Source organism: Bos grunniens, chromosome 5 (genome assembly GCF_055505025.1).
Source record: "Bos grunniens cultivar Pamir isolate PY7600 chromosome 5, Bosgru_T2T1.0, whole genome shotgun sequence".
Taxonomy (NCBI): Eukaryota; Metazoa; Chordata; class Mammalia; order Artiodactyla; family Bovidae; genus Bos; species Bos grunniens.
In genome coordinates, this window is record NC_141169.1 from 29,320,014 (window position 1) to 29,337,984 (window position 17,971).

The following is a 17,971-nucleotide window of genomic DNA, read 5'->3' on the forward strand; positions in this document are numbered from 1 at the left end:
GCAGCATGCCAGGCTTCCCTGTCCTTCACCATCTCCCAGAGTTTGCTCAAACTCATGTCCATTGAGTCGGTGATGTCATCCAACCATCTCATCCTCTGTCGCCCCCTTCTCCTCCTGCCCTCAATCTTTCCCAGCATCAGAGTCTTTTCCAATGAGTCGACTCTTCCCATTAGGGAGCCAAAATATCAGGGCTTCAGCTCCAGCATCAGTCCTTCCAGTGAATATTCAGGGTCAATTTCCTTTAAGATTGACTGGTTTGATCTCCTTGCTGTCCGGGGGACTCTCAAGAGTCTTCTCCAGCACCACAATTCGAAGGCATCAATTCTTCAGCCCTCAGCTATTAGGAGACAGCTTAAAGAATTCTAGCCAGAGACAAGGAGCTCCAAACAAGGCCCTGGGGATGACGAGGGAATGAATTTTTAAGCTACCAGGAGGCAGAATGCAGGGAACAAGGCCCATCCTAGAGAAATCTGCACTTTCATGAAGCTTAAAAAAAAAATCATACTTCAAATACTGATTTCATATATTTATAGTTTATCCTGATTGTAAATATAAGTTGTTTATTAAAATTCCAACATTATGTATGATGTCAAAAAGTAAAAATCCTTTCTAATTCCACTTCCAGAGATGACTTCTGTTGACACTTCGCTTTATATGACTCCAGAATTTTTTTTCTTGGAAATTTGTATTTTTTTAAAGGAATTATTCCATAAAAATTGTTTTTCACCTTACTTTTTTTTTTCTTTCACTTAGCACTGTGACTCAGAGGTCTTTCCATGGCAGTTATTAAGAGATATTCTTTTTCATGGCTGCACAGTGTCTTACTGTAGCGAGGTCCCAAAAGTCATTTGCCAGTTACCTATTAATGGGTATGGGGTTTTCCCGGTGGCTCAGAGGTAAAGAATCCGCCTGCAATGCAGGTGACGCAGGAGACGCTGGTTCAGTCCCCGGGTGAGGTAGATCCCCTGGAGGAGGGCATGGCAAGCCACTCCAGTATTCTTGCCTGGAGTGTCCCATGGACAGAGGAGCCTGATGGGCTACAGTCTATATGGTTGCACAGATTTGGAAACGACTGAAGTGACTTAGCACACATGCTCGCATGCATTAATGGACATTTGGGGTGTGGTGGCTCTAGAATCAGGTTTAGGTTTCTCCTTTGAGGGCAGAGACTTGAAAGCAGTTATCTCAAGGGCGGATACTTGGAGCTTTGACCAAGTACGCTGAACCTTTCTGAGCCTCTGACCTGCCCGGGTCATAGACACCTGCAAGGCCTCGGCTCGGTGGGGCACATCCTATGCTTATTTTGGAGGTCATCATCATTCAGTTCAGTTCAGTTCAGTAGCTCAGTCGTGTCCAACTCTTTGCGACCCCATGAATCGCAGCACGCCAGGCCTCCCTGTCCATCACCAACTCCCGGAGTTCACCCAAACTCATTTGTATCGAGTCGGTGACGCCATTCAGCCATCTCATCCTCTGTCGTCCCTTTCTCCTCCTGCCCCCAATCCCTCCCAGCATCGGGGTCTTTTCTAATGAGTCAACTCTTCATGTGAGGTGGCCAAAGTATTGGAGTTTCAGCCTCAGCATCAGTCCTTCCAATGAACACCCAGGACTGGTCTCCTTTAGGATGGACTGGTTGGATCTCCTTGCCTGGGTGGATGCTGATGCATAGCTTCTAGTCTTGCCTTTTGATGGGGCACAGGTAAAAGTGTGCTGGGTGAGGAAGGAGTCCATGCCCGCTTTTGCCCTACCTCTGGACTGCCCACCCTGCTGAGCCAAGCAGGCGGGCAGTGGGGGTTTGGTGGCTCTTCTTCTCACAGGTGCAGCCCATCCAGCCCACACCAGCCATGCCCCAGCCGGCCGTGGTCATCGCCAGCCCAGCCCCAGCAGCCAAGCCTGCTGCCTCTGCTCCTATCCCGATCACCTGCTCAGAGACCCCTACGGTCAGCCAGCTGGTGTCCAGTAAGTGGCTCCAAGGGAAGGGTATGGCGAAGGGGTGAGGCATTTATTCGGACACCCTGACCACATTAGATGATTCTCCCCTTAGTAAACTTTCCAGAGTCCAAAAGGGAAGAGCACAGGCCCATTGCCAGGAACTGACTTTCTTATTCTCATTCTATGGAGCTGGATTCTGTGCATGACCGTGGTGGAGGCTGCTTAGCCGGCTGTCTGGCTGCTTCTCTGAGAAGCCAAATCATTGGCTGTCTCTCCTATGGTCTCTCACCAGTATTTGAAGAATGTGGGTAGCTAACAGGTGTGCGTGGGGCCAGCCTGGGGAGAATCAGGGAGGGTCAACAGTTAGAGCTGGAAGAACTTAAAATAGACCTCTATCTACAGGCACCTTGGTCCTGGCCCATTGCTCCCATCTTATTTGTCTTGGAGACAGGAATGATGAAGGTCTTAAGGGTACACAGGCTTTTTGTCAAACGTCCTGATCCCTCACTACTCACCAGGGCTAGGCCAATGGGCGAGGTAAGCAGTGATGATTGTCTGTCTTACACACTCACCCCTGCCCCCTTCCTCTGGCCTAGAGCCACATACCCCAAGTCTGGATGAGGACGGGATCAACTTAGAAGAGATCCGGGAGTTTGCCAAGAACTTTAAGATCCGGCGGCTATCCCTGGGCCTCACACAGACCCAGGTGGGTCAGGCTCTGACTGCAACGGAAGGCCCAGCCTACAGCCAGTCAGCCATCTGCCGGTGAGTAAGACTGCCTGGACAAGAGCAGGACACTCACAGGAGCTCAGGTATCTGGCACTTAGACATGAACACCTGGAGTAGTCAAAGTCTTTCTGGGGCCCTCTGAAGTTTATCCTCCAATCCTGAGCATTTATATTATCTATTTAGGAGGAATCCAAGATCCTGATCCAGTTAGGAATCCTAGAGGGACAGGAGTACAGCTTATGAAATTAATCACAAGAGTGGGAACTTCAGTTCTGGCTTGGTTCTGAACTATAACCGACCATCACCTCTATCATGCTTCCACCCCCCCATCTTGTGAGACATGACCCTGAAATGATGTAACTGACTTTTCTGTATGCAGTGTACAGACTGGTTCCGGTGCCTGTATTATAGTTGATTGTAAAGTGTAAATCAACTATACTTCAATTTTTTTTAATGGTGAAAGATAAAATAAAAAGCACATCCCTAAGCCACGTGCTTTTTCTAAAAAGCACATGGCTAGGTATGGCCAAAAGGTTTCATCTGTTTGCCAACTCTCTATATTAGATTAGAGTGACTATTAAGATACAATGTCATGTTGGGAATTCTGTAGTCTCATCTGGGCTCAGCCAAAAAGAGTATTCTGACTTAGTGATGTTGCAGTTGGAGGAAGACAGCACTTAGGACATCTATTTGCCATCTTTGGAGGCCTCTCAACATGATTCCTCAAAGGACCTCACCCATTTGGGTGTGAACGTTTTGCAATGGTGTTCATAAAGCAGCTGCCCTGTTATCATTGTACTGTAAACAGGCCATGGGAATGGTCTCCCTGTTATGACCTGGGAGACAGGACAATCTGAGGAGTCTGGGCTGGGCCGAGCCAGGGGATATTAGTAGGAGTTGTGAGGGGAGCACAGGTCTGCCAGCCCCAGGAGGAGCAGCCCCCTGAAGCCAGCACTCACCCCTGGGGTTGGGAGTAAGACACTGTCACTGTCCCTTCCTGGGCCTGGGTCACCCACAGGTTTGAGAAGCTGGACATCACGCCCAAGAGTGCCCAGAAGCTGAAGCCAGTGCTGGAGAAGTGGCTGCATGAAGCTGAACTCCGGAACCAGGAAGGCCAGCAGAACCTGATGGAGTTTGTGGGAGGTGAGCCCTCCAAGAAACGTAAGCGCCGCACCTCCTTTACCCCCCAGGCCATAGAGGCTCTCAATGCCTACTTCGAGAAGAACCCGCTGCCCACAGGCCAGGAGATCACCGAGATTGCAAAGGAGCTCAACTATGACCGGGAAGTTGTGCGGGTCTGGTTCTGCAACCGGCGCCAGACACTCAAGAACACCAGCAAGCTGAACGTCTTTCAGATCCCTTAGGGCTCAGCCCCCAGCCCTGTGTTCCAGCACTTTGTACCTCCCTTGGCATCTGGCTCCGGCTGCCACCCTGCGGCATCCGTCATTCTGCTGCCTGTGGCTGTGATTGTCCTGGGTTGTGAGACTCCACCATGCACCTGTGTGTCAGCTGCCTCCCTCCTCTTCCCCGTGTCGTCCGCATCCCAGGGAGGGCAGTGGGGCCCACCTGAGACCTCCAGGTTTGGGGCTGGTCATGCTGAAGGAGGGGATTTGTCGTGTCACTTAAAGAAGCACTTTGCTGATGTGTGTTTTAAAGGGTGAATTCTGGTTGGGAACCAGAGGCTCCCCATCTTTGGGACGGGGCTGTAGTAGCCTCTAGGACCACTGGCCATTAGCTCTTGTTTTTGATGGCACTCTCTCCACTGTCTCTTCTCTGTTTCTCTGTGTGACCGTGGCAGGTACAGCGGCTCGTGCAGTGGAACCACAGCCTCACCCACCTACCCTCTGCCTGCAGGCACACTGTCCCCCAACAAAATCCAAGAGATCTTGTTCTGAAAAGTGTGATGTGCAGCTCAGAAAGTCAGATTCCACGTATGCCTCGACCTCAAGGTCAGGAGGTTTCCATAGACCTGGGGCCAGAACACATGATCGCTCCCATCTCTCCTTGGCTCCTATGTAGGGGAAATTGCACTAAAGCAGAATTTTTTCTTTTATACATCATGTCGGAAGAAATCAGCAGTGAACTCTAGCTGTCCTGGAGTTGACCTGGGTCTATAGCATGTTGTGAAGTGAAAGTCACTCAGTTGTGTCCGACTCTTTGCGACCCATGGACTGTATAGTCCGTGGGATTCTCCAGGCCAGAATACTGGAGTGGGTAGCCTTTCCCTTCTTCAGGGAATCTTTGACCCAGGGGTCAAACCCAGGTTTCCTGTGTTGCAGACATTGCAACCAGCTAAGCCAGCAGGTTGGGAACTTGATAAATAAGGCATCTCTCCCAGATTTTAATCTGATCTCTGTCCGTGACCATCTCCACATCAGAATGATGTGGTTAAGAGAACTTGCAGCCTGGAAAACCCCCTTGCCCAGATAAGCAGGCACTCAGGGGCGGGGGGGGGGGAGGGGAAATGAGGATAGGAATGCTGAGTCTCTCTTGCCCTCACACTCACCTCCCACCCAGTCCTGGGGTCTTCTCATAAGCAGCAAATGAAATGACACCAGACGGGAAGGTCCTGGGAAAAGCCCACATCCAGAAAGAGCGGACAGCAGCCTGGGAAGGTCCTCTGTGGAAGGTGACTTAACTAATTTTCTTTGTAACTTGCAGTCTTGGATACCAGAGGAGAAATCTAATTTTGTCCAGAGTCTTAGACCATGTGTTTGTGTGAACAAGCCCCCCAGAGTGCTTCTGAGTTAAGAATACCCCTAGAGCAGACTGGGTTTTGCCTTTAGAGAGGGTATCTGTGGTACACTGGAGCTTAGCATCTCCTGCAAGATGTTCAGTGAGTTTCCCATTCTCCCTGCAGCTGGGCATCCCCTGGAACTCAGTATGTGACTCCGGGAGGTCAGGAGGGCACTGGGAGGTTTGCTAGAGGAGCCCAGACCTGCTATGTAGACTAGACTTAAAGGTCACGCACAAGTCACAGGGGTCAGCTGCCCCCGCCTTTCACAACTCCTGTCCTTACAGAACCTGGTCTCTAGCAGCTGCCCTCACACAATAAACCCTGAAGAAGTGACTGCCAGGTGAGGGCATGTCGCCACCTCCATGGGACACTGGTGCAGAGCCCAGCCTTGCTTCCTCTGGAAGACTGGGTTTCCTTTCCTACCTGAAGCTGGTGCGTCCCAGGTCTTTCAGGGCCACTGTGGCCGTCGTCTTGGTGGCCCTGCCAGTGAGAGGGCACTTGTGTGTCAAATTGCCACGTACGCGCACACACACCCCCCACACCACTGGATTCTGACCAACCAGACTTGCTTAAGTGTGGTGGGGAATGAGGAAGCAGGTGCGCACCTCGCTTGCCGCAGCGTCCCAGCAGAGAATACATCTCCAAGGGTAAGGCTGCACACTCAAGTTCAAGGTTATCCACCTGACCCAATGAGGTGACAGGCTCACTTGAGAGGGGCACTTGAGAGGGGTGTCGTAAACAAGTTTTCAGGGAGAATCAAGTACCAGAGTTTGTGAAGGATTCAGTGACTTACAGTTCAATTAATTAGAGAGATACAGGTTTTTACCCTCAGGCCTTTGCATTCAGATATGCTTTCTTTCTTGCGAGAGACAAGTGGGTCCTGGCTGGTGCACACAGGAGTAGCATGCGATCCAGGGCGTGTCCATGGCAGTGGATATGCCGGAGGACACCATCTGTCCTGAGTCACGGCAGGAAAAAGCTGCTCTAAATTAGGCCTGGCCATGCTTTCTTAGCTCCTCCCACATCTAAATCTGTCTTCCCAAGGCTGGGTAGAACGAAAGCTTTTCTTCTGCTGGATTGATGGGTTGGTCTTTCAGAGAAACAAGCCCAGGGGGAGGGGGGTCAGAGTGTTTGCAAGCTGAATTCCCCAGGCAGGGGCTACAGGGTGTCCCTGAAGTACGCACACAGCGGAGCTCACCAACTTGATCTCTGCTCTTACTGCCCCACCGTAGGGCCCCCAGAAGCAGCTATGGCCCTGAGGTGGGGTTTTGTTTTGTTTATATCCTTGTTAAGAGCAGCATCAGACTCTGAAGGGACTTGATACTGATTTTGTTTTAAAAGCACCTTTCTGGTTACCAGCTAGAGCTCAGTGGTTCCTTTGCCATGGAAAGGCAGGCGGAAGGGCAGAAGCAGCTTCACTGTTTGCATGTGGTTTTGTTTTTGTTTCAAAGACCAAAATGTTTTATGGCTTAATGAATTGGCTGGGGCCTTTGACCCTGCACTAATCATGACATTTTATCCAAGTGGGGTTCAGGGAGAGAACTCAGCCAAGTGGATTAAAGAACCTGTTTGAATTTGGAATGAGAGGCCCTGGCATTTTTGTATGTCCTTGGAAATCCAATCACCTTCCTATGCCTAGATTCCCTTCCTGTCTCACAGGCCAGGCTCTGACACCGAGGTTCTAACTGTTCCTGGACGTGGACAAAGTCTGCTGAGAGCTGGAGTGAGGGGTGGGACGGGGAGAATGGGGGGAGGGGGCAAGCAGTTGGTGTAGTTGTGTGGAATAAACAGTATTTTTTCTTTTGTACTGGTCTGCTTGTTTCTCTTTTACCTCTCAGAGTGATGTAAGAAAATCAGGGTCAGAGACCAGGGGATGAGCTAGCTGCCTTTGCTGGCAGAGCTTGTGGCCTGGAAAATCCCATTGCAAGAGGAGGAGGATCAGTGCCCTGGACTCCTGCTTCCCGGCCATGATCTCCCTGTGGGGTACAGGGTCAAGCGGGTGTGACCTTTCTCTTTCCAGACCACCCCTGATACCTAGGACCCCAGAATTCCCTGCCAGGGGGCAGCTGTTGTCAGAAAGCTGGGTGGACAGAGCTTGGCCGTGCAGGCTGGATGCCTCTGCATATGCTCAAAGCCCTTTACAGTGTGAGGTGGAGCTGCGACAGGGTTCAGAGGAGGCAAGCTGGGGGCCAGGACTGAGGCGCATTCTAGCACAGAACTGGAGGGAGCCCTAGAAGTCCAAATTCAAACCTGGCCTTCCAGGCCATTATGCAGGCATGCTTATTGTGATGAGAGGCTAGAATAGTCACAGTTAGGTTGATTTACGCTTTCCCTGGAGAAGGGCATGGCAACCCACTCCAGTATTCATGCCTGGAGAATCCTGTGGACAGAGAGCCCAGCAGGCTATATTCCATAGGGTCACACAGAATCAGACCTGACTGAAGCAACTTAGCATGCACCCACATGCTGTATAAACATTTAGATATAGATAAGAGGATCTTCCTTTGTACTGTTTCCCAGGCCAGCAGATAGTATGAGCAGGCCCACCACTCAAGCTCAGAACTGGGAAAGTATGGCTGTAAAAAGGGTCTCCCTCCTAGGAGTAGGGGTCATGCCATACCTCCATGGAACTCGCCCTCTCCCCAGTCCCCTGCCCCATCTTCTTGGTATTGATAAGGTCTGGGCGACATAATCTAAACTGGTGAGAACAAGGCATCACCTTTGATTCCACCCAACCAGAATTCCTGAGTCAGGCACTGTGCCGGGTTCTAAATCATGCTCTCCCATCCCTTCCCCACCCAAGGGGCAAGAGATGTCTAAGATACTGATGTTAGGTTTGGGGATCAGAGGCGCTTTACAGGACTTTGAAATAATGAGGCCAAAATGACACAGAAGCCAGCACTTCTCTCTGCCTAGATCTCACGATCCTAATATTGACTGTCCACACTAGGCTGTATATTGTCACCCTGCTTATTTAACTTCTATGCAGAGTACATCATGAGAAACGCTGGACTGGAAGAAACACAAGCTGGAATCAAGATTGCCAGGAGAAATATCAATAACCTCAGATATGCAGATGACACCACCCTTATGGCAGAAAGTGAAGAGGAACTCAAAAGCCTCTTGATGAAAGTGAAAGTGGAGAGTGAAAAAGTTGGCTTAAAGCTCAACATTCAGAAAACAAAGATCATGGCATCTGGTCCCATCACTTCATGGGAAATAGATGGGGAAACAGTGGAAACAGTGTCAGACTTAATTTTTGCGGGCTCCAAAATCACTGCAGATGGTGCCTGCAGCCATGAAATTAAAAGACACTTACTCCTTGGAAGGAAAGTTATTACCAACCTAGATAGCATATTCAAAAGCAGAGACATTACTTTGCCAACAAAGGTCCGTCTAGTCAAGGCTATGGTTTTTCCTGTGGTCATGTATGGATGTGAGAGTTGGACTGTGAAGAAGGCTGAGCGCCGAAGAATTGATGCTTTTGAACTGTGGTGATGGAGAAGACTCTTGAGAGTCCCTTGGACTGCAAGGAGATCCAACCAGTCCATTCTGAAGGAGATCAGCCCTGGGATTTCTTTGGAAGGAATGATGCTAAAGCTGAAACTCCAGTAGTTTGGCCACCTCATACGAAGAGTTGACTCATTGGAAAAGACTCTGATGCTGGGAGGGATTGGGGGCAGGAGGAGAAGGGGACGGCAGAGGATGAGATGGCTGGATGGCATCACTGACTCGATGGACGTGAGTCTGAGTGAACTCCGGGAGTTGGTGATGGACAGGGAGGCCTGGCGTGCTGCGATTCATGGGGTCGCAAAGAGTCGAACGCGACTGAGCGACTGAACTGAACTGAACACTGAACTGAACTCAGGACCCAGGCCAAGGGCACAAAACAGGTGCTTGATAAATAGCAGACAGATGATTGAATGCATTTTCTACCCACTTTTTCAAGGAAATCCTAAGAGCTGAGTCCCCGACTTCAGGCTACTGGGAGAAAGCAGGTTCAGAGGCTTCGGCAGTAGCACTGCAAGGTTTAGACTGTGACACAGGGGAGTGAATGGAACCTGGGCAGCGACTGGTCCTGGATGCAGACAGGCATCTCCCAACAGGTCCCGGCAGAAGCATCAGCAGAAGCTGTTATCTCTGGCTCAGACCAGTTGAGGATATTTCCTGGCAACTGGCCCCAGAAGGCTTTAAAGGAAGGGGGGTGGGTGTATGGAGGGACTGGAGTTTCTACTGTCGAGTCAGGGATGTTCCTCTGGGTTCCTGAACTTGTGTGTGTGTGTGTGTGTGTGTGTGTGTGTGTGTGTGTGTGTGTAGGCTTCCCCACATCAGTAAGCAATTCTCGGATACTAGCAGTGTGTCCAAAAACTCAACTCAATTCTGACATTATCTACCTAGAGATGGCATCAGATTCCATAGGTAAAGGGCTCTGTCGCAAAAGACCACCCTTCACTTCAGATGCCTTTTCTCTCAACTGCAGGGTCCATCAAAGAAGCCAGACTGGGCCTCAAAGTTTCTTTGTCTGGAATGTATGGAAGACATGAAGAGTTAAAACTAGATAGTCCCTGAAAAAGGCCTGCCTGGATAATGATCTCTTCCTGTACCTGGAGGAAAATGCCTGGTGATTTACTCGGGACCTCAGCAACAGTGACTGACTCTTAAATGAATGAGAAAGAAAGCCCAGGGGATGGATGGGTGCGGATCCTCCAGAGAGTTTGAGCCCTCAAGCCTCTGACACCTGGTAGCTCAGTTCATAAAGAATCTGCCTGCAGTGTGGGAGACCTGTGTTCAATTCCTGGGTCGGGAGGATCCCCTGGCGAAGGAAATGGCAACCCACTCCAGTATTCTTGCCTGGAGAATTCCATGGACAGAGGAGCCTGGCGAGCTACAGTCCATGGGGTCGCAGAGTCAGACACGACTAAGCAACTAACACAGACAAGGAGCTGAGGCGCAGAGAATACAAGGAATCTACTCCGGGTTGCTTTGTTTGTGAGCAACAGAACTAGGCCTTAAATCAAGATGCGCTGTTTCTAAAGCCTGTGTGGTTAACTTTGTCCCATACAGGGTGGGATCTGGGGAGTGCTTGCTATCTGTCCTGATCTTTTGGGTAGGATTTCCACATTTCCACCTTCCAGGGTAGGTCTTGCTGTGTTCCATCTAAACAGTGTCTAGTTTCAGGACCTAGTCTAGGGAAATGAACGCTTTACAATGAGACCAACGGTTCGGAATACTAAATTTGGAGCTCTGGGCCACAGGTGTTCTGGCTAATCACTCAAATTTATTATGAGTAATGGTCTAATAGGAACCATGATTTTTGTTATAGGTACAAAATTTTGATTTCTTGATGGATGCTGCTGGATGTCCAGGGGAACACCTGATGATCTTTTCTTGGAGGCAGAGCTCCCAGGACTGCTCCTGGAATTCCTGTTTCCAGGCCTGGCATTCCAACTTCATGAGTAGCTACATTGGAGAAGGAGAAAATGGGGAAAGTCCACTCCCTGGGGTAAAAGTGTTCACTCCTGAAATGTGGCTCAGCTGGTAAAGAATCCACCTGCAATATGGGAGACCTGGGTTTGATCCCTGGGTTGGGAAGACTCCCTGGAGAAAGGAAAGGCTTACCCACTCCAGTTTTCTGGCCTGGAGAATTCCACGGACTGTGTAGTCCATGGGGTCACAAAGAGTTGGACACGACTGACCGACTTCCACAGGACTGGAAAAGGTCAGTTTTCATTCCAATCCCAAAGAAAGGCAATGCCAAAGAATGCTCAAACTATTACACAATTACACTCATCTCACATGTTAGTAAAATAATGCTCAAAATTCTCCAAGCCAGGCTTCAGTAATATGTGAACCGTGAACTTCCTGATGTTCAAGCTGGTTTTAGAAAAGGCAGAGGAACCAGAGATCAAATTGCCAATATCCACTGGATCATGGAAAAAGCAAGAGAGTTCCAGAAAAACATCTATTTCTGCTTTATTGACTATGCCAAAGCCTTTGACTGTGTGGGTCACAATAAACTGTGGAAAATTCTGAAAGATATGGGAATACCAGACCACCTGACCTGCCTCTTGAGAAATCTGTATGCAGGTCAGGAAGCAACAGTTAGAACTGGACATGGAACAACAGACTGGTTCCAAATAGGAAAAGGAGTACGTCAAGGCTGTATATTGTCACCCTGCTTATTTAACTTCTATGCAGAGTACATCATGAGAGATGCTGGACTGGAAGAAACACAAGCTGGAATCAAGATTGCCAGGAGAAATATCAATAACCTCAGATATGCAGATGACACCACCCTTATGGCAGAAAGTGAAGAGGAACTCAAAAGCCTCTTGATGAAAGTGAAAGTGGAGAGTGAAAAAGTTGGCTTAAAGCTCAACATTCAGAAAACAAAGATCATGGCATCTGGTCCCATCACTTCATGGGAAATAGATGGGGAAACAGTGGAAACAGTGTCAGACTTTATTTTTGGGGGCTCCAAAATCACTGCAGATGGTGCCTGCAGCCATGAAATTAAGACGCTTACTCCTTGGAAGGAAAGTTATGACCAAACTAGATAGCATATTCAAAAGCAGAGACATTACTTTGCCAACAAAGGTCCATCTAGTTAAGGCTATGGTTTTTCCTGTGGTCATGTATGGATGTGAGAGTTGGACTGTGAAGAAGGCTGAGCGCCGAAGAATTGATGCTTTTGAACTGTGGTGTTGGAGAAGACTCTTGAGAGTCCCTTGGACTGCAAGGAGATCCAACCAGTCCATTCTGAAGGAGATCAGCCCTGGGATTTCTTTGGAGGGAATGATGCTGAAGCTGAAACTCCAGTACTTTGGCCACCTCATGCAAAGAGTTGCCTCATTGGAAAAGACTCTGATTCTGGGAGGGATTGGGGGCAGGAGGAGAAGGGGACAACAGAGGATGAGATGGCTGGATGGCATCACTGACTTGATGGACTTGAGTCTGAGTGAACTCCGGGAATTGGTGATGGACAGGGAGGCCTGCCGTGCTGTGATTCATGGGGTCGGGAAGAGTCGGACATGACTGAGCGACTGAACTGAACTGAACTGAGCGACTTTCAATTTATTTCACTTTCTGAAAGTCACAGAATTCCAGGGATAAACACTGTCTGACGTCTTCTCCCCTCAGGTGGACCTGGGCTCAAGGACCTAAGTCTCAATGCTAATCTGTTCTCCAGCTGATAGGGGGGCCAAGCTTTCGGACTCACTTTTCATTTCATCTCTGTTTGTTTTAGAATGGCAAGGAGGACCTTTGTGAAGTCTTTGTTTTGGTTCAGAATTAAAATTTAACCTCAAACCTTTCCAAGAAATATGTCTTTCTTTTTTCTAAGTATTTCCCAGAGGACAGGGCTCCATGGGATTTCCGGATATGGCTATGTCTTCCAAATATCTAATATGGTTCTCTTCCAAATATTAATATAAATATCTCTTGTTTTATTATCTTTTAATATTTATGTATTTAGGCTTTTTTATTTATTTATTTGGCTGCACTGGGTCTTCATTGCTGTGCCAGGCTTTCTCTAGTTATGGCGAGTGGGGACTACTTTTCATTGCAGTGCACAGGCTTCTCATTACAGTGGCTTCTCTTGTTCTGGAGCACAGGCTTTAGGCATACAGGCTTCAGTAGTCGGAGCTCGAGGGCCCAAGAGCGCTGGCTCGGTAGTTGTGGAGCACAGGCTTAGTTGTTGCATGTCATGTGGAATCTTCTCAGACCAGGGGTTGAACCCATGTCTCCTGCATTGGCAGGCAGATTCTAATCCACTGATCCACCAGGGAGGTCCCTCTGTTTTATTTTTCAATCTATTCCCTTTGAGCTATTTTACTGTTGATGAAAAATCATACTTCATCCAATGTTCCTTCATGGGAACAATTTTTTGAAAACTCGATATTCTCGTCTCCACAGATTCAAACTTCAAGTCTGAAAGGAAGAAAGGATGGAAAGTTGTTTTTTTTTTTTTTTAGGTTATAACCATCCACAGGGGTGTGGCACCATGGTTAGATGCTCAGAGTGTAAGGTCAGTCAGTCAGCCTTTACCACTGGGTGATCCTGGACAAGTCAGTCAGTTTTTCTAAGCCTCAGTTTCCTTATCTATGAAGTGAATCTAAAAGTGGTGCCTTCCTTACAGGGGTGATGTTGGGAGGATTGCCGGGGTCCTGCCCCGGCTGATCCAGGGTATTCGAAGCGGGGACGGCGTCGGCGACCTATTTATTTAAATATTTTATCAAAGATATAAAGAGTAACAGGATGAGGATAGCTCAGTAGGAAAATTCAGTGGAGAAAAGAGGCTGAGTAGCTTGGTTTATGCGGGAGACCAATAAAACTTCAAGACAAGAAGTTTGCACCACTTACGTAGGCCGCAGGCGTCCTTCCGTTCTCCCGAAGGAGAGGAGACACTGAGGCCTCCCCGGTCGGATCTTAGAAGCCCAGGCATAATTAGTAAGCATGGCGGGTTCTGCGCTCCAGATGGAGACTCAACCAGAGTGAGAGAGAGAGCGACATGGGGAGACCAGTATTTCGAGAAACTGATCCCAATTCTTTATTTTCCAGAGTCTGTTTTTATACACTGAGATGTTATACAAAAGTCACGCGGGGTCAGCAGTCCTGACTTTTATCAAAGTCAGGTGCTTCATACAAATGTATACAGAGGTCTTAGGGGTGTTACATCATCTTCTGGCCAGGGGGGCCTGCTGACAATTTACGACCCTCTCCTTGTGACAGCGGTCAGTCAACCAGGACACTTATTTCTCCAGGGGTGATTATTCTCAAAACAGACGCCACCCAAATAAAGTTACATTCCTATAGGGTGAGGGTGTAGTGGGTTTTAGTTAAGGAAAGAATTTACTTAGCCTAAGGTCTAACATGATTAATATCAAAGGTTAATACTTATTTCTTCTATATATTCATTAATGTGTGTAAGGGCAGGGGATGTAGAGACTTAGCAACAAACATTGGCTCAACAAATGAAAAACCCTTCACCAATACAGTTTCTAATCAGCCCATTATACTTATACTAATAGTTTTCTCACTTTTCTAAGGAACCTGTTTTTAGAAGGTTTAAAGCATCTCGTGCCTCTCACGGTTGGGAGGCTGTGAGCAATCACATGTGGCCGGACAAGCCTGTCAGGCAGGCCAGAGAACCTTCAGAGGAGTTTGTAGGTTAAAACACTCTTATCACGCCCAGGAATTATTATTAACTGGAGCTCTAGGTTAACTCCTTCTCCGAAAGAGGTGGTGGGGAACAGCCCCCCATAAAGTCAGAGGTGTAGGTGAGAGCACAAAGTAGTAAAGTAGGCAGGCTCTGGTAATGGGGGTAGATGCTCGAGGAGTTCCAGGGGGACTCCTGAGGCTCGATCCCGCCTTTGCGTATGTCAAGCCTCCTTCCTCATGACCTTTGTCACGGGCGGAGTACCTCACTCTGGCCCCCAACAGAGGATGAAATGAGATAATCTACACAAAGCATCTAGTCAGGGCTGGGTACCTAGCAAGGGCTCAGGAAATAGTAGCCTGTCATTATTATTAGCTATTATTTGCTCTGTATCTGTACAGTCCCCAGCACTGTACCACCAACTATTAGGCAAAGGCCAGCTAAAAGAACTAGGGACTGGACTGTAGTTCCTGGCTCAGATGCTAATTTATGTAATATTTGTTACATATTCAAGAATACATTTTTTTGTAAGTTATGAAAAATAATGATGAAACAATAACCCATGGATCTACCATTCAACTTGAGTAAACTACTGCTGCTGCTGCTGCTAAGTCACTTCAGTCGTGTCCGACTCTGTGCGACCCCATAGATGGCAGCCCACCAGGCTCCCCCATCCCTGGGATTCTCCAGGCAAGAACACTGGAGTGGGTTGCCATTTCCATCTCCATGAAATGGAGAAGTGAAATGTGAAAAGTGAAAGTGAAAAGTGAAAGTGAAGCCACTCAGTTGTGTCCGACTCTTAGCGATCCCATGGACTGCAGCCTACCAGGCTCCTCTGTCCATGGGGTTTTCCAGGCAAGAGTACTGGAGTGGGGTGCCATTGCCTTCTCCAGAGTAAACTACCATGGGTTAAAGCTACTTTTGAGTTCCTCCCCAGCCCACCTCATTGCCCTTTCTTAGATGTGACCATCTATTAATAGAAAGAAAGCTGAGCACTGAAGAATTGATGCTTTTGAACTCTGGTGTTGGAGAAGACTCTTGAGAGTCCCTTGGACTACAAGGAGATCCAACCAGTCCATCCTAAAGGAAATCAGTCCTGAATATTCATTGGAAGGACTGATGCTGAAGCTGAAACTCCAATACACTGGCCACCTGATGGGAAGAACTGACTCACTGGAAAAACCCTGATGCAGGGAAAGACTGAAGGTGGGAGGTGAAGGGGACAACAGAGGATGAGATGGTTGGATGGTATCACCCACATAATGGACATGAATTTGAGTAGGCTCTGGGAGTTGGTAATGGACAGAGAAGCCTGGTGTGCTGCAGCCCATGAGGTGGCAAAGAGTCAGACATGACTGAACGACTCAACTGGTGATCTGAAAATGAGGGTTTGTGCTGGCGTCTTCATTTACTGGCTTGGTGACCAGAATAGTCAGTCGTTTAATCTTACCGAGATACAGCTTTTTTATATTTGAAAAATGGGGATAAAACCATACGTGCTCCACCTTCTTCCACGTACTCCATCTTCCTCCTTTGAGGTTTAAATAATGCCCATTCTTTATTGAGCATCAACTATATACAAGGAACTTTTTTATATTATCAATAATCCTGAAAACAATTGTAACTGGATTTGCAGTTCTAAATATAAGTATTAATGACCTTCATTTTTCCAATAAGGAGAGGAGGCTGAAGCCTTAATTTCGCCAGAACTAAATTGGGGTGCCAATCTCAGAGAACACAGGTTCCACCCCTAGTGGGGAAACTAAGATCCCACACACCACGCAGCCAAAAAAATTATAAAGCCCTGTTTATAAAGGATTTTGACTATGACACCTCTCTTTTGGTCTCTGAGTTCAATAATAGAGTTGTGTTTATAATTTCATTCCTTTTAAAATGAACATGTATGTATATATAATCCCCTAAATGATATATTATTTAATTTTGCTGGGTTTTGAGCTTTATAAAGTGATGTTATGCTGTATGAGCATTTCTGCATTTCCCCCACCATTCTAAGACTAATTTATTCCTGTATTTGCATATAGCTGTACTCATGTTCACTGCTGTATAATAATCTATAACACTCCAACTCATCCTTTCTCTTGTTGGCAGACATTTGTTCTGTTTTGCTGCTGTAAATAGTGCTGCCATGAACATTCTCATACAAGATTCCTGGTATGTGTGTGTAAGAGTTCTCTAGTATATATATATGAAGAGTGGAGTTGCTGAAGCACAGAATAATTTTCAGGACAATTTCTAAAGAGGTTGTAGTCTGCAGAGAACACAGGTTCCATCCCTAGTGGGGAAACTAAGACCCCACACACCACATGGCCAAAAAAATTACAAAGACCTGTTTATAAAGGATTTTGACTATGACACCTCCCTTTTGGTCTCTGAGTTCAAGACCCCTTCCTTTACACACAAACACATACAACTGGCTCAAGGGAAGAAAAAAAATGTCTTAAAGAGGTATTAAATGTCTTGAGAATGAACCAAGACTTGGATGCCAGGCTTACTAAAGTAAGAAGATGGATAAGACAGAGCCCTCAAAGATAGAAGACTCTAGGTGAAACTGGGAGCATGCTGTTAACTTCATGTCAACCTCTTTTCTTTCTATCTTTCCTTTTTTAAATTCAATAAGCATTAAAAAAAAAAAAAACTATGAATGTAGGAACTATATTAGGAGATATTTAGAACAGAAACCTGAAAAATATGTATTCTCTTTTCTAGGAGGTCATAGTCTAGTGATAAAGGCATCTATCTACTTGTATCTATCTTAAGACATTGTACAAATTAAATAACTGAATACAGTAATGAACCAATACTTTCATACAGGCAATGTCTTGAGTGAAATTACCCTTATAACTTTATAATAAAATTATCACATAATTCTATAATCCACTCTGAGATTGGCACCTCAATTTAGTTCTGGCGAAATTAAGGCTTCAGCCTCCTCTCCTTATTGGAAAAATGAAGGTCATTAATACTTATATTTAGAATTGCAAATCTAGTTACAATTGTTTTCAGGATTATTGATAATGTAAAAAAGTTCCTTGTATATAGTTGATGCTCAATAAAGAATGGACATTATTTAAACCTCAAAGGAGGAAGATGGAGTACGTGGAAGAAGGTGGAGCACGTATGGTTTTATCCCCATTTTTCAAATATAAAAAAGCTGTATCTCGGTAAGATTAAACGACTGACTATTCTGGTCACCAAGCCAGTAAATGAAGACGCCAGCACAAACCCTCATTTTCAGATCACCACCTTTTAAAAACCACAACACTCTTACCTATCTAATGCTTTCCTGTTGAAAAGCATTAAAGGAGAATTCGGAAGATAAAAAGACTATCCAGATAAGTGGAACTCAAGTAGGTTCTTGACCCCAGGAGAGGTGAGTTTAAGGAGAGAGTATTTAG

The 17,971-nt window shown here is 47.0% G+C and overlaps 1 protein-coding gene across 9 annotated transcripts in view; it reads left to right on the forward strand.

The window, feature by feature from the left end:
• POU6F1 (POU class 6 homeobox 1) overlaps window positions 1–7,205 on the forward strand; it is a 28,911-nt gene extending 21,706 nt beyond the window's left edge. For 7 of the 9 annotated variants that reach the window (XR_015163651.1, XR_015163652.1, XM_086399403.1 and 4 more), the window contains 3 exons: window positions 1,818–1,959; window positions 2,529–2,697; window positions 3,680–7,205. Coding sequence is in view for 7 of the 9 variants with exons in the window: in XM_086399403.1 (XP_086255529.1) it covers window positions 1,818–1,959; window positions 2,529–2,697; window positions 3,680–4,025 (657 nt within the window). In the remaining 2 variants the exon portion in view is untranslated. Of the gene's footprint in view, window positions 1–1,817; window positions 1,960–2,528; window positions 2,698–2,844; window positions 3,201–3,679 lie in introns of those variants that run through there. The other 2 variants (XM_086399407.1, XM_086399408.1) reach the window with 1 other exon arrangement.
• The last annotated feature ends 10,766 nt before the right edge of the window (window positions 7,206–17,971 follow it).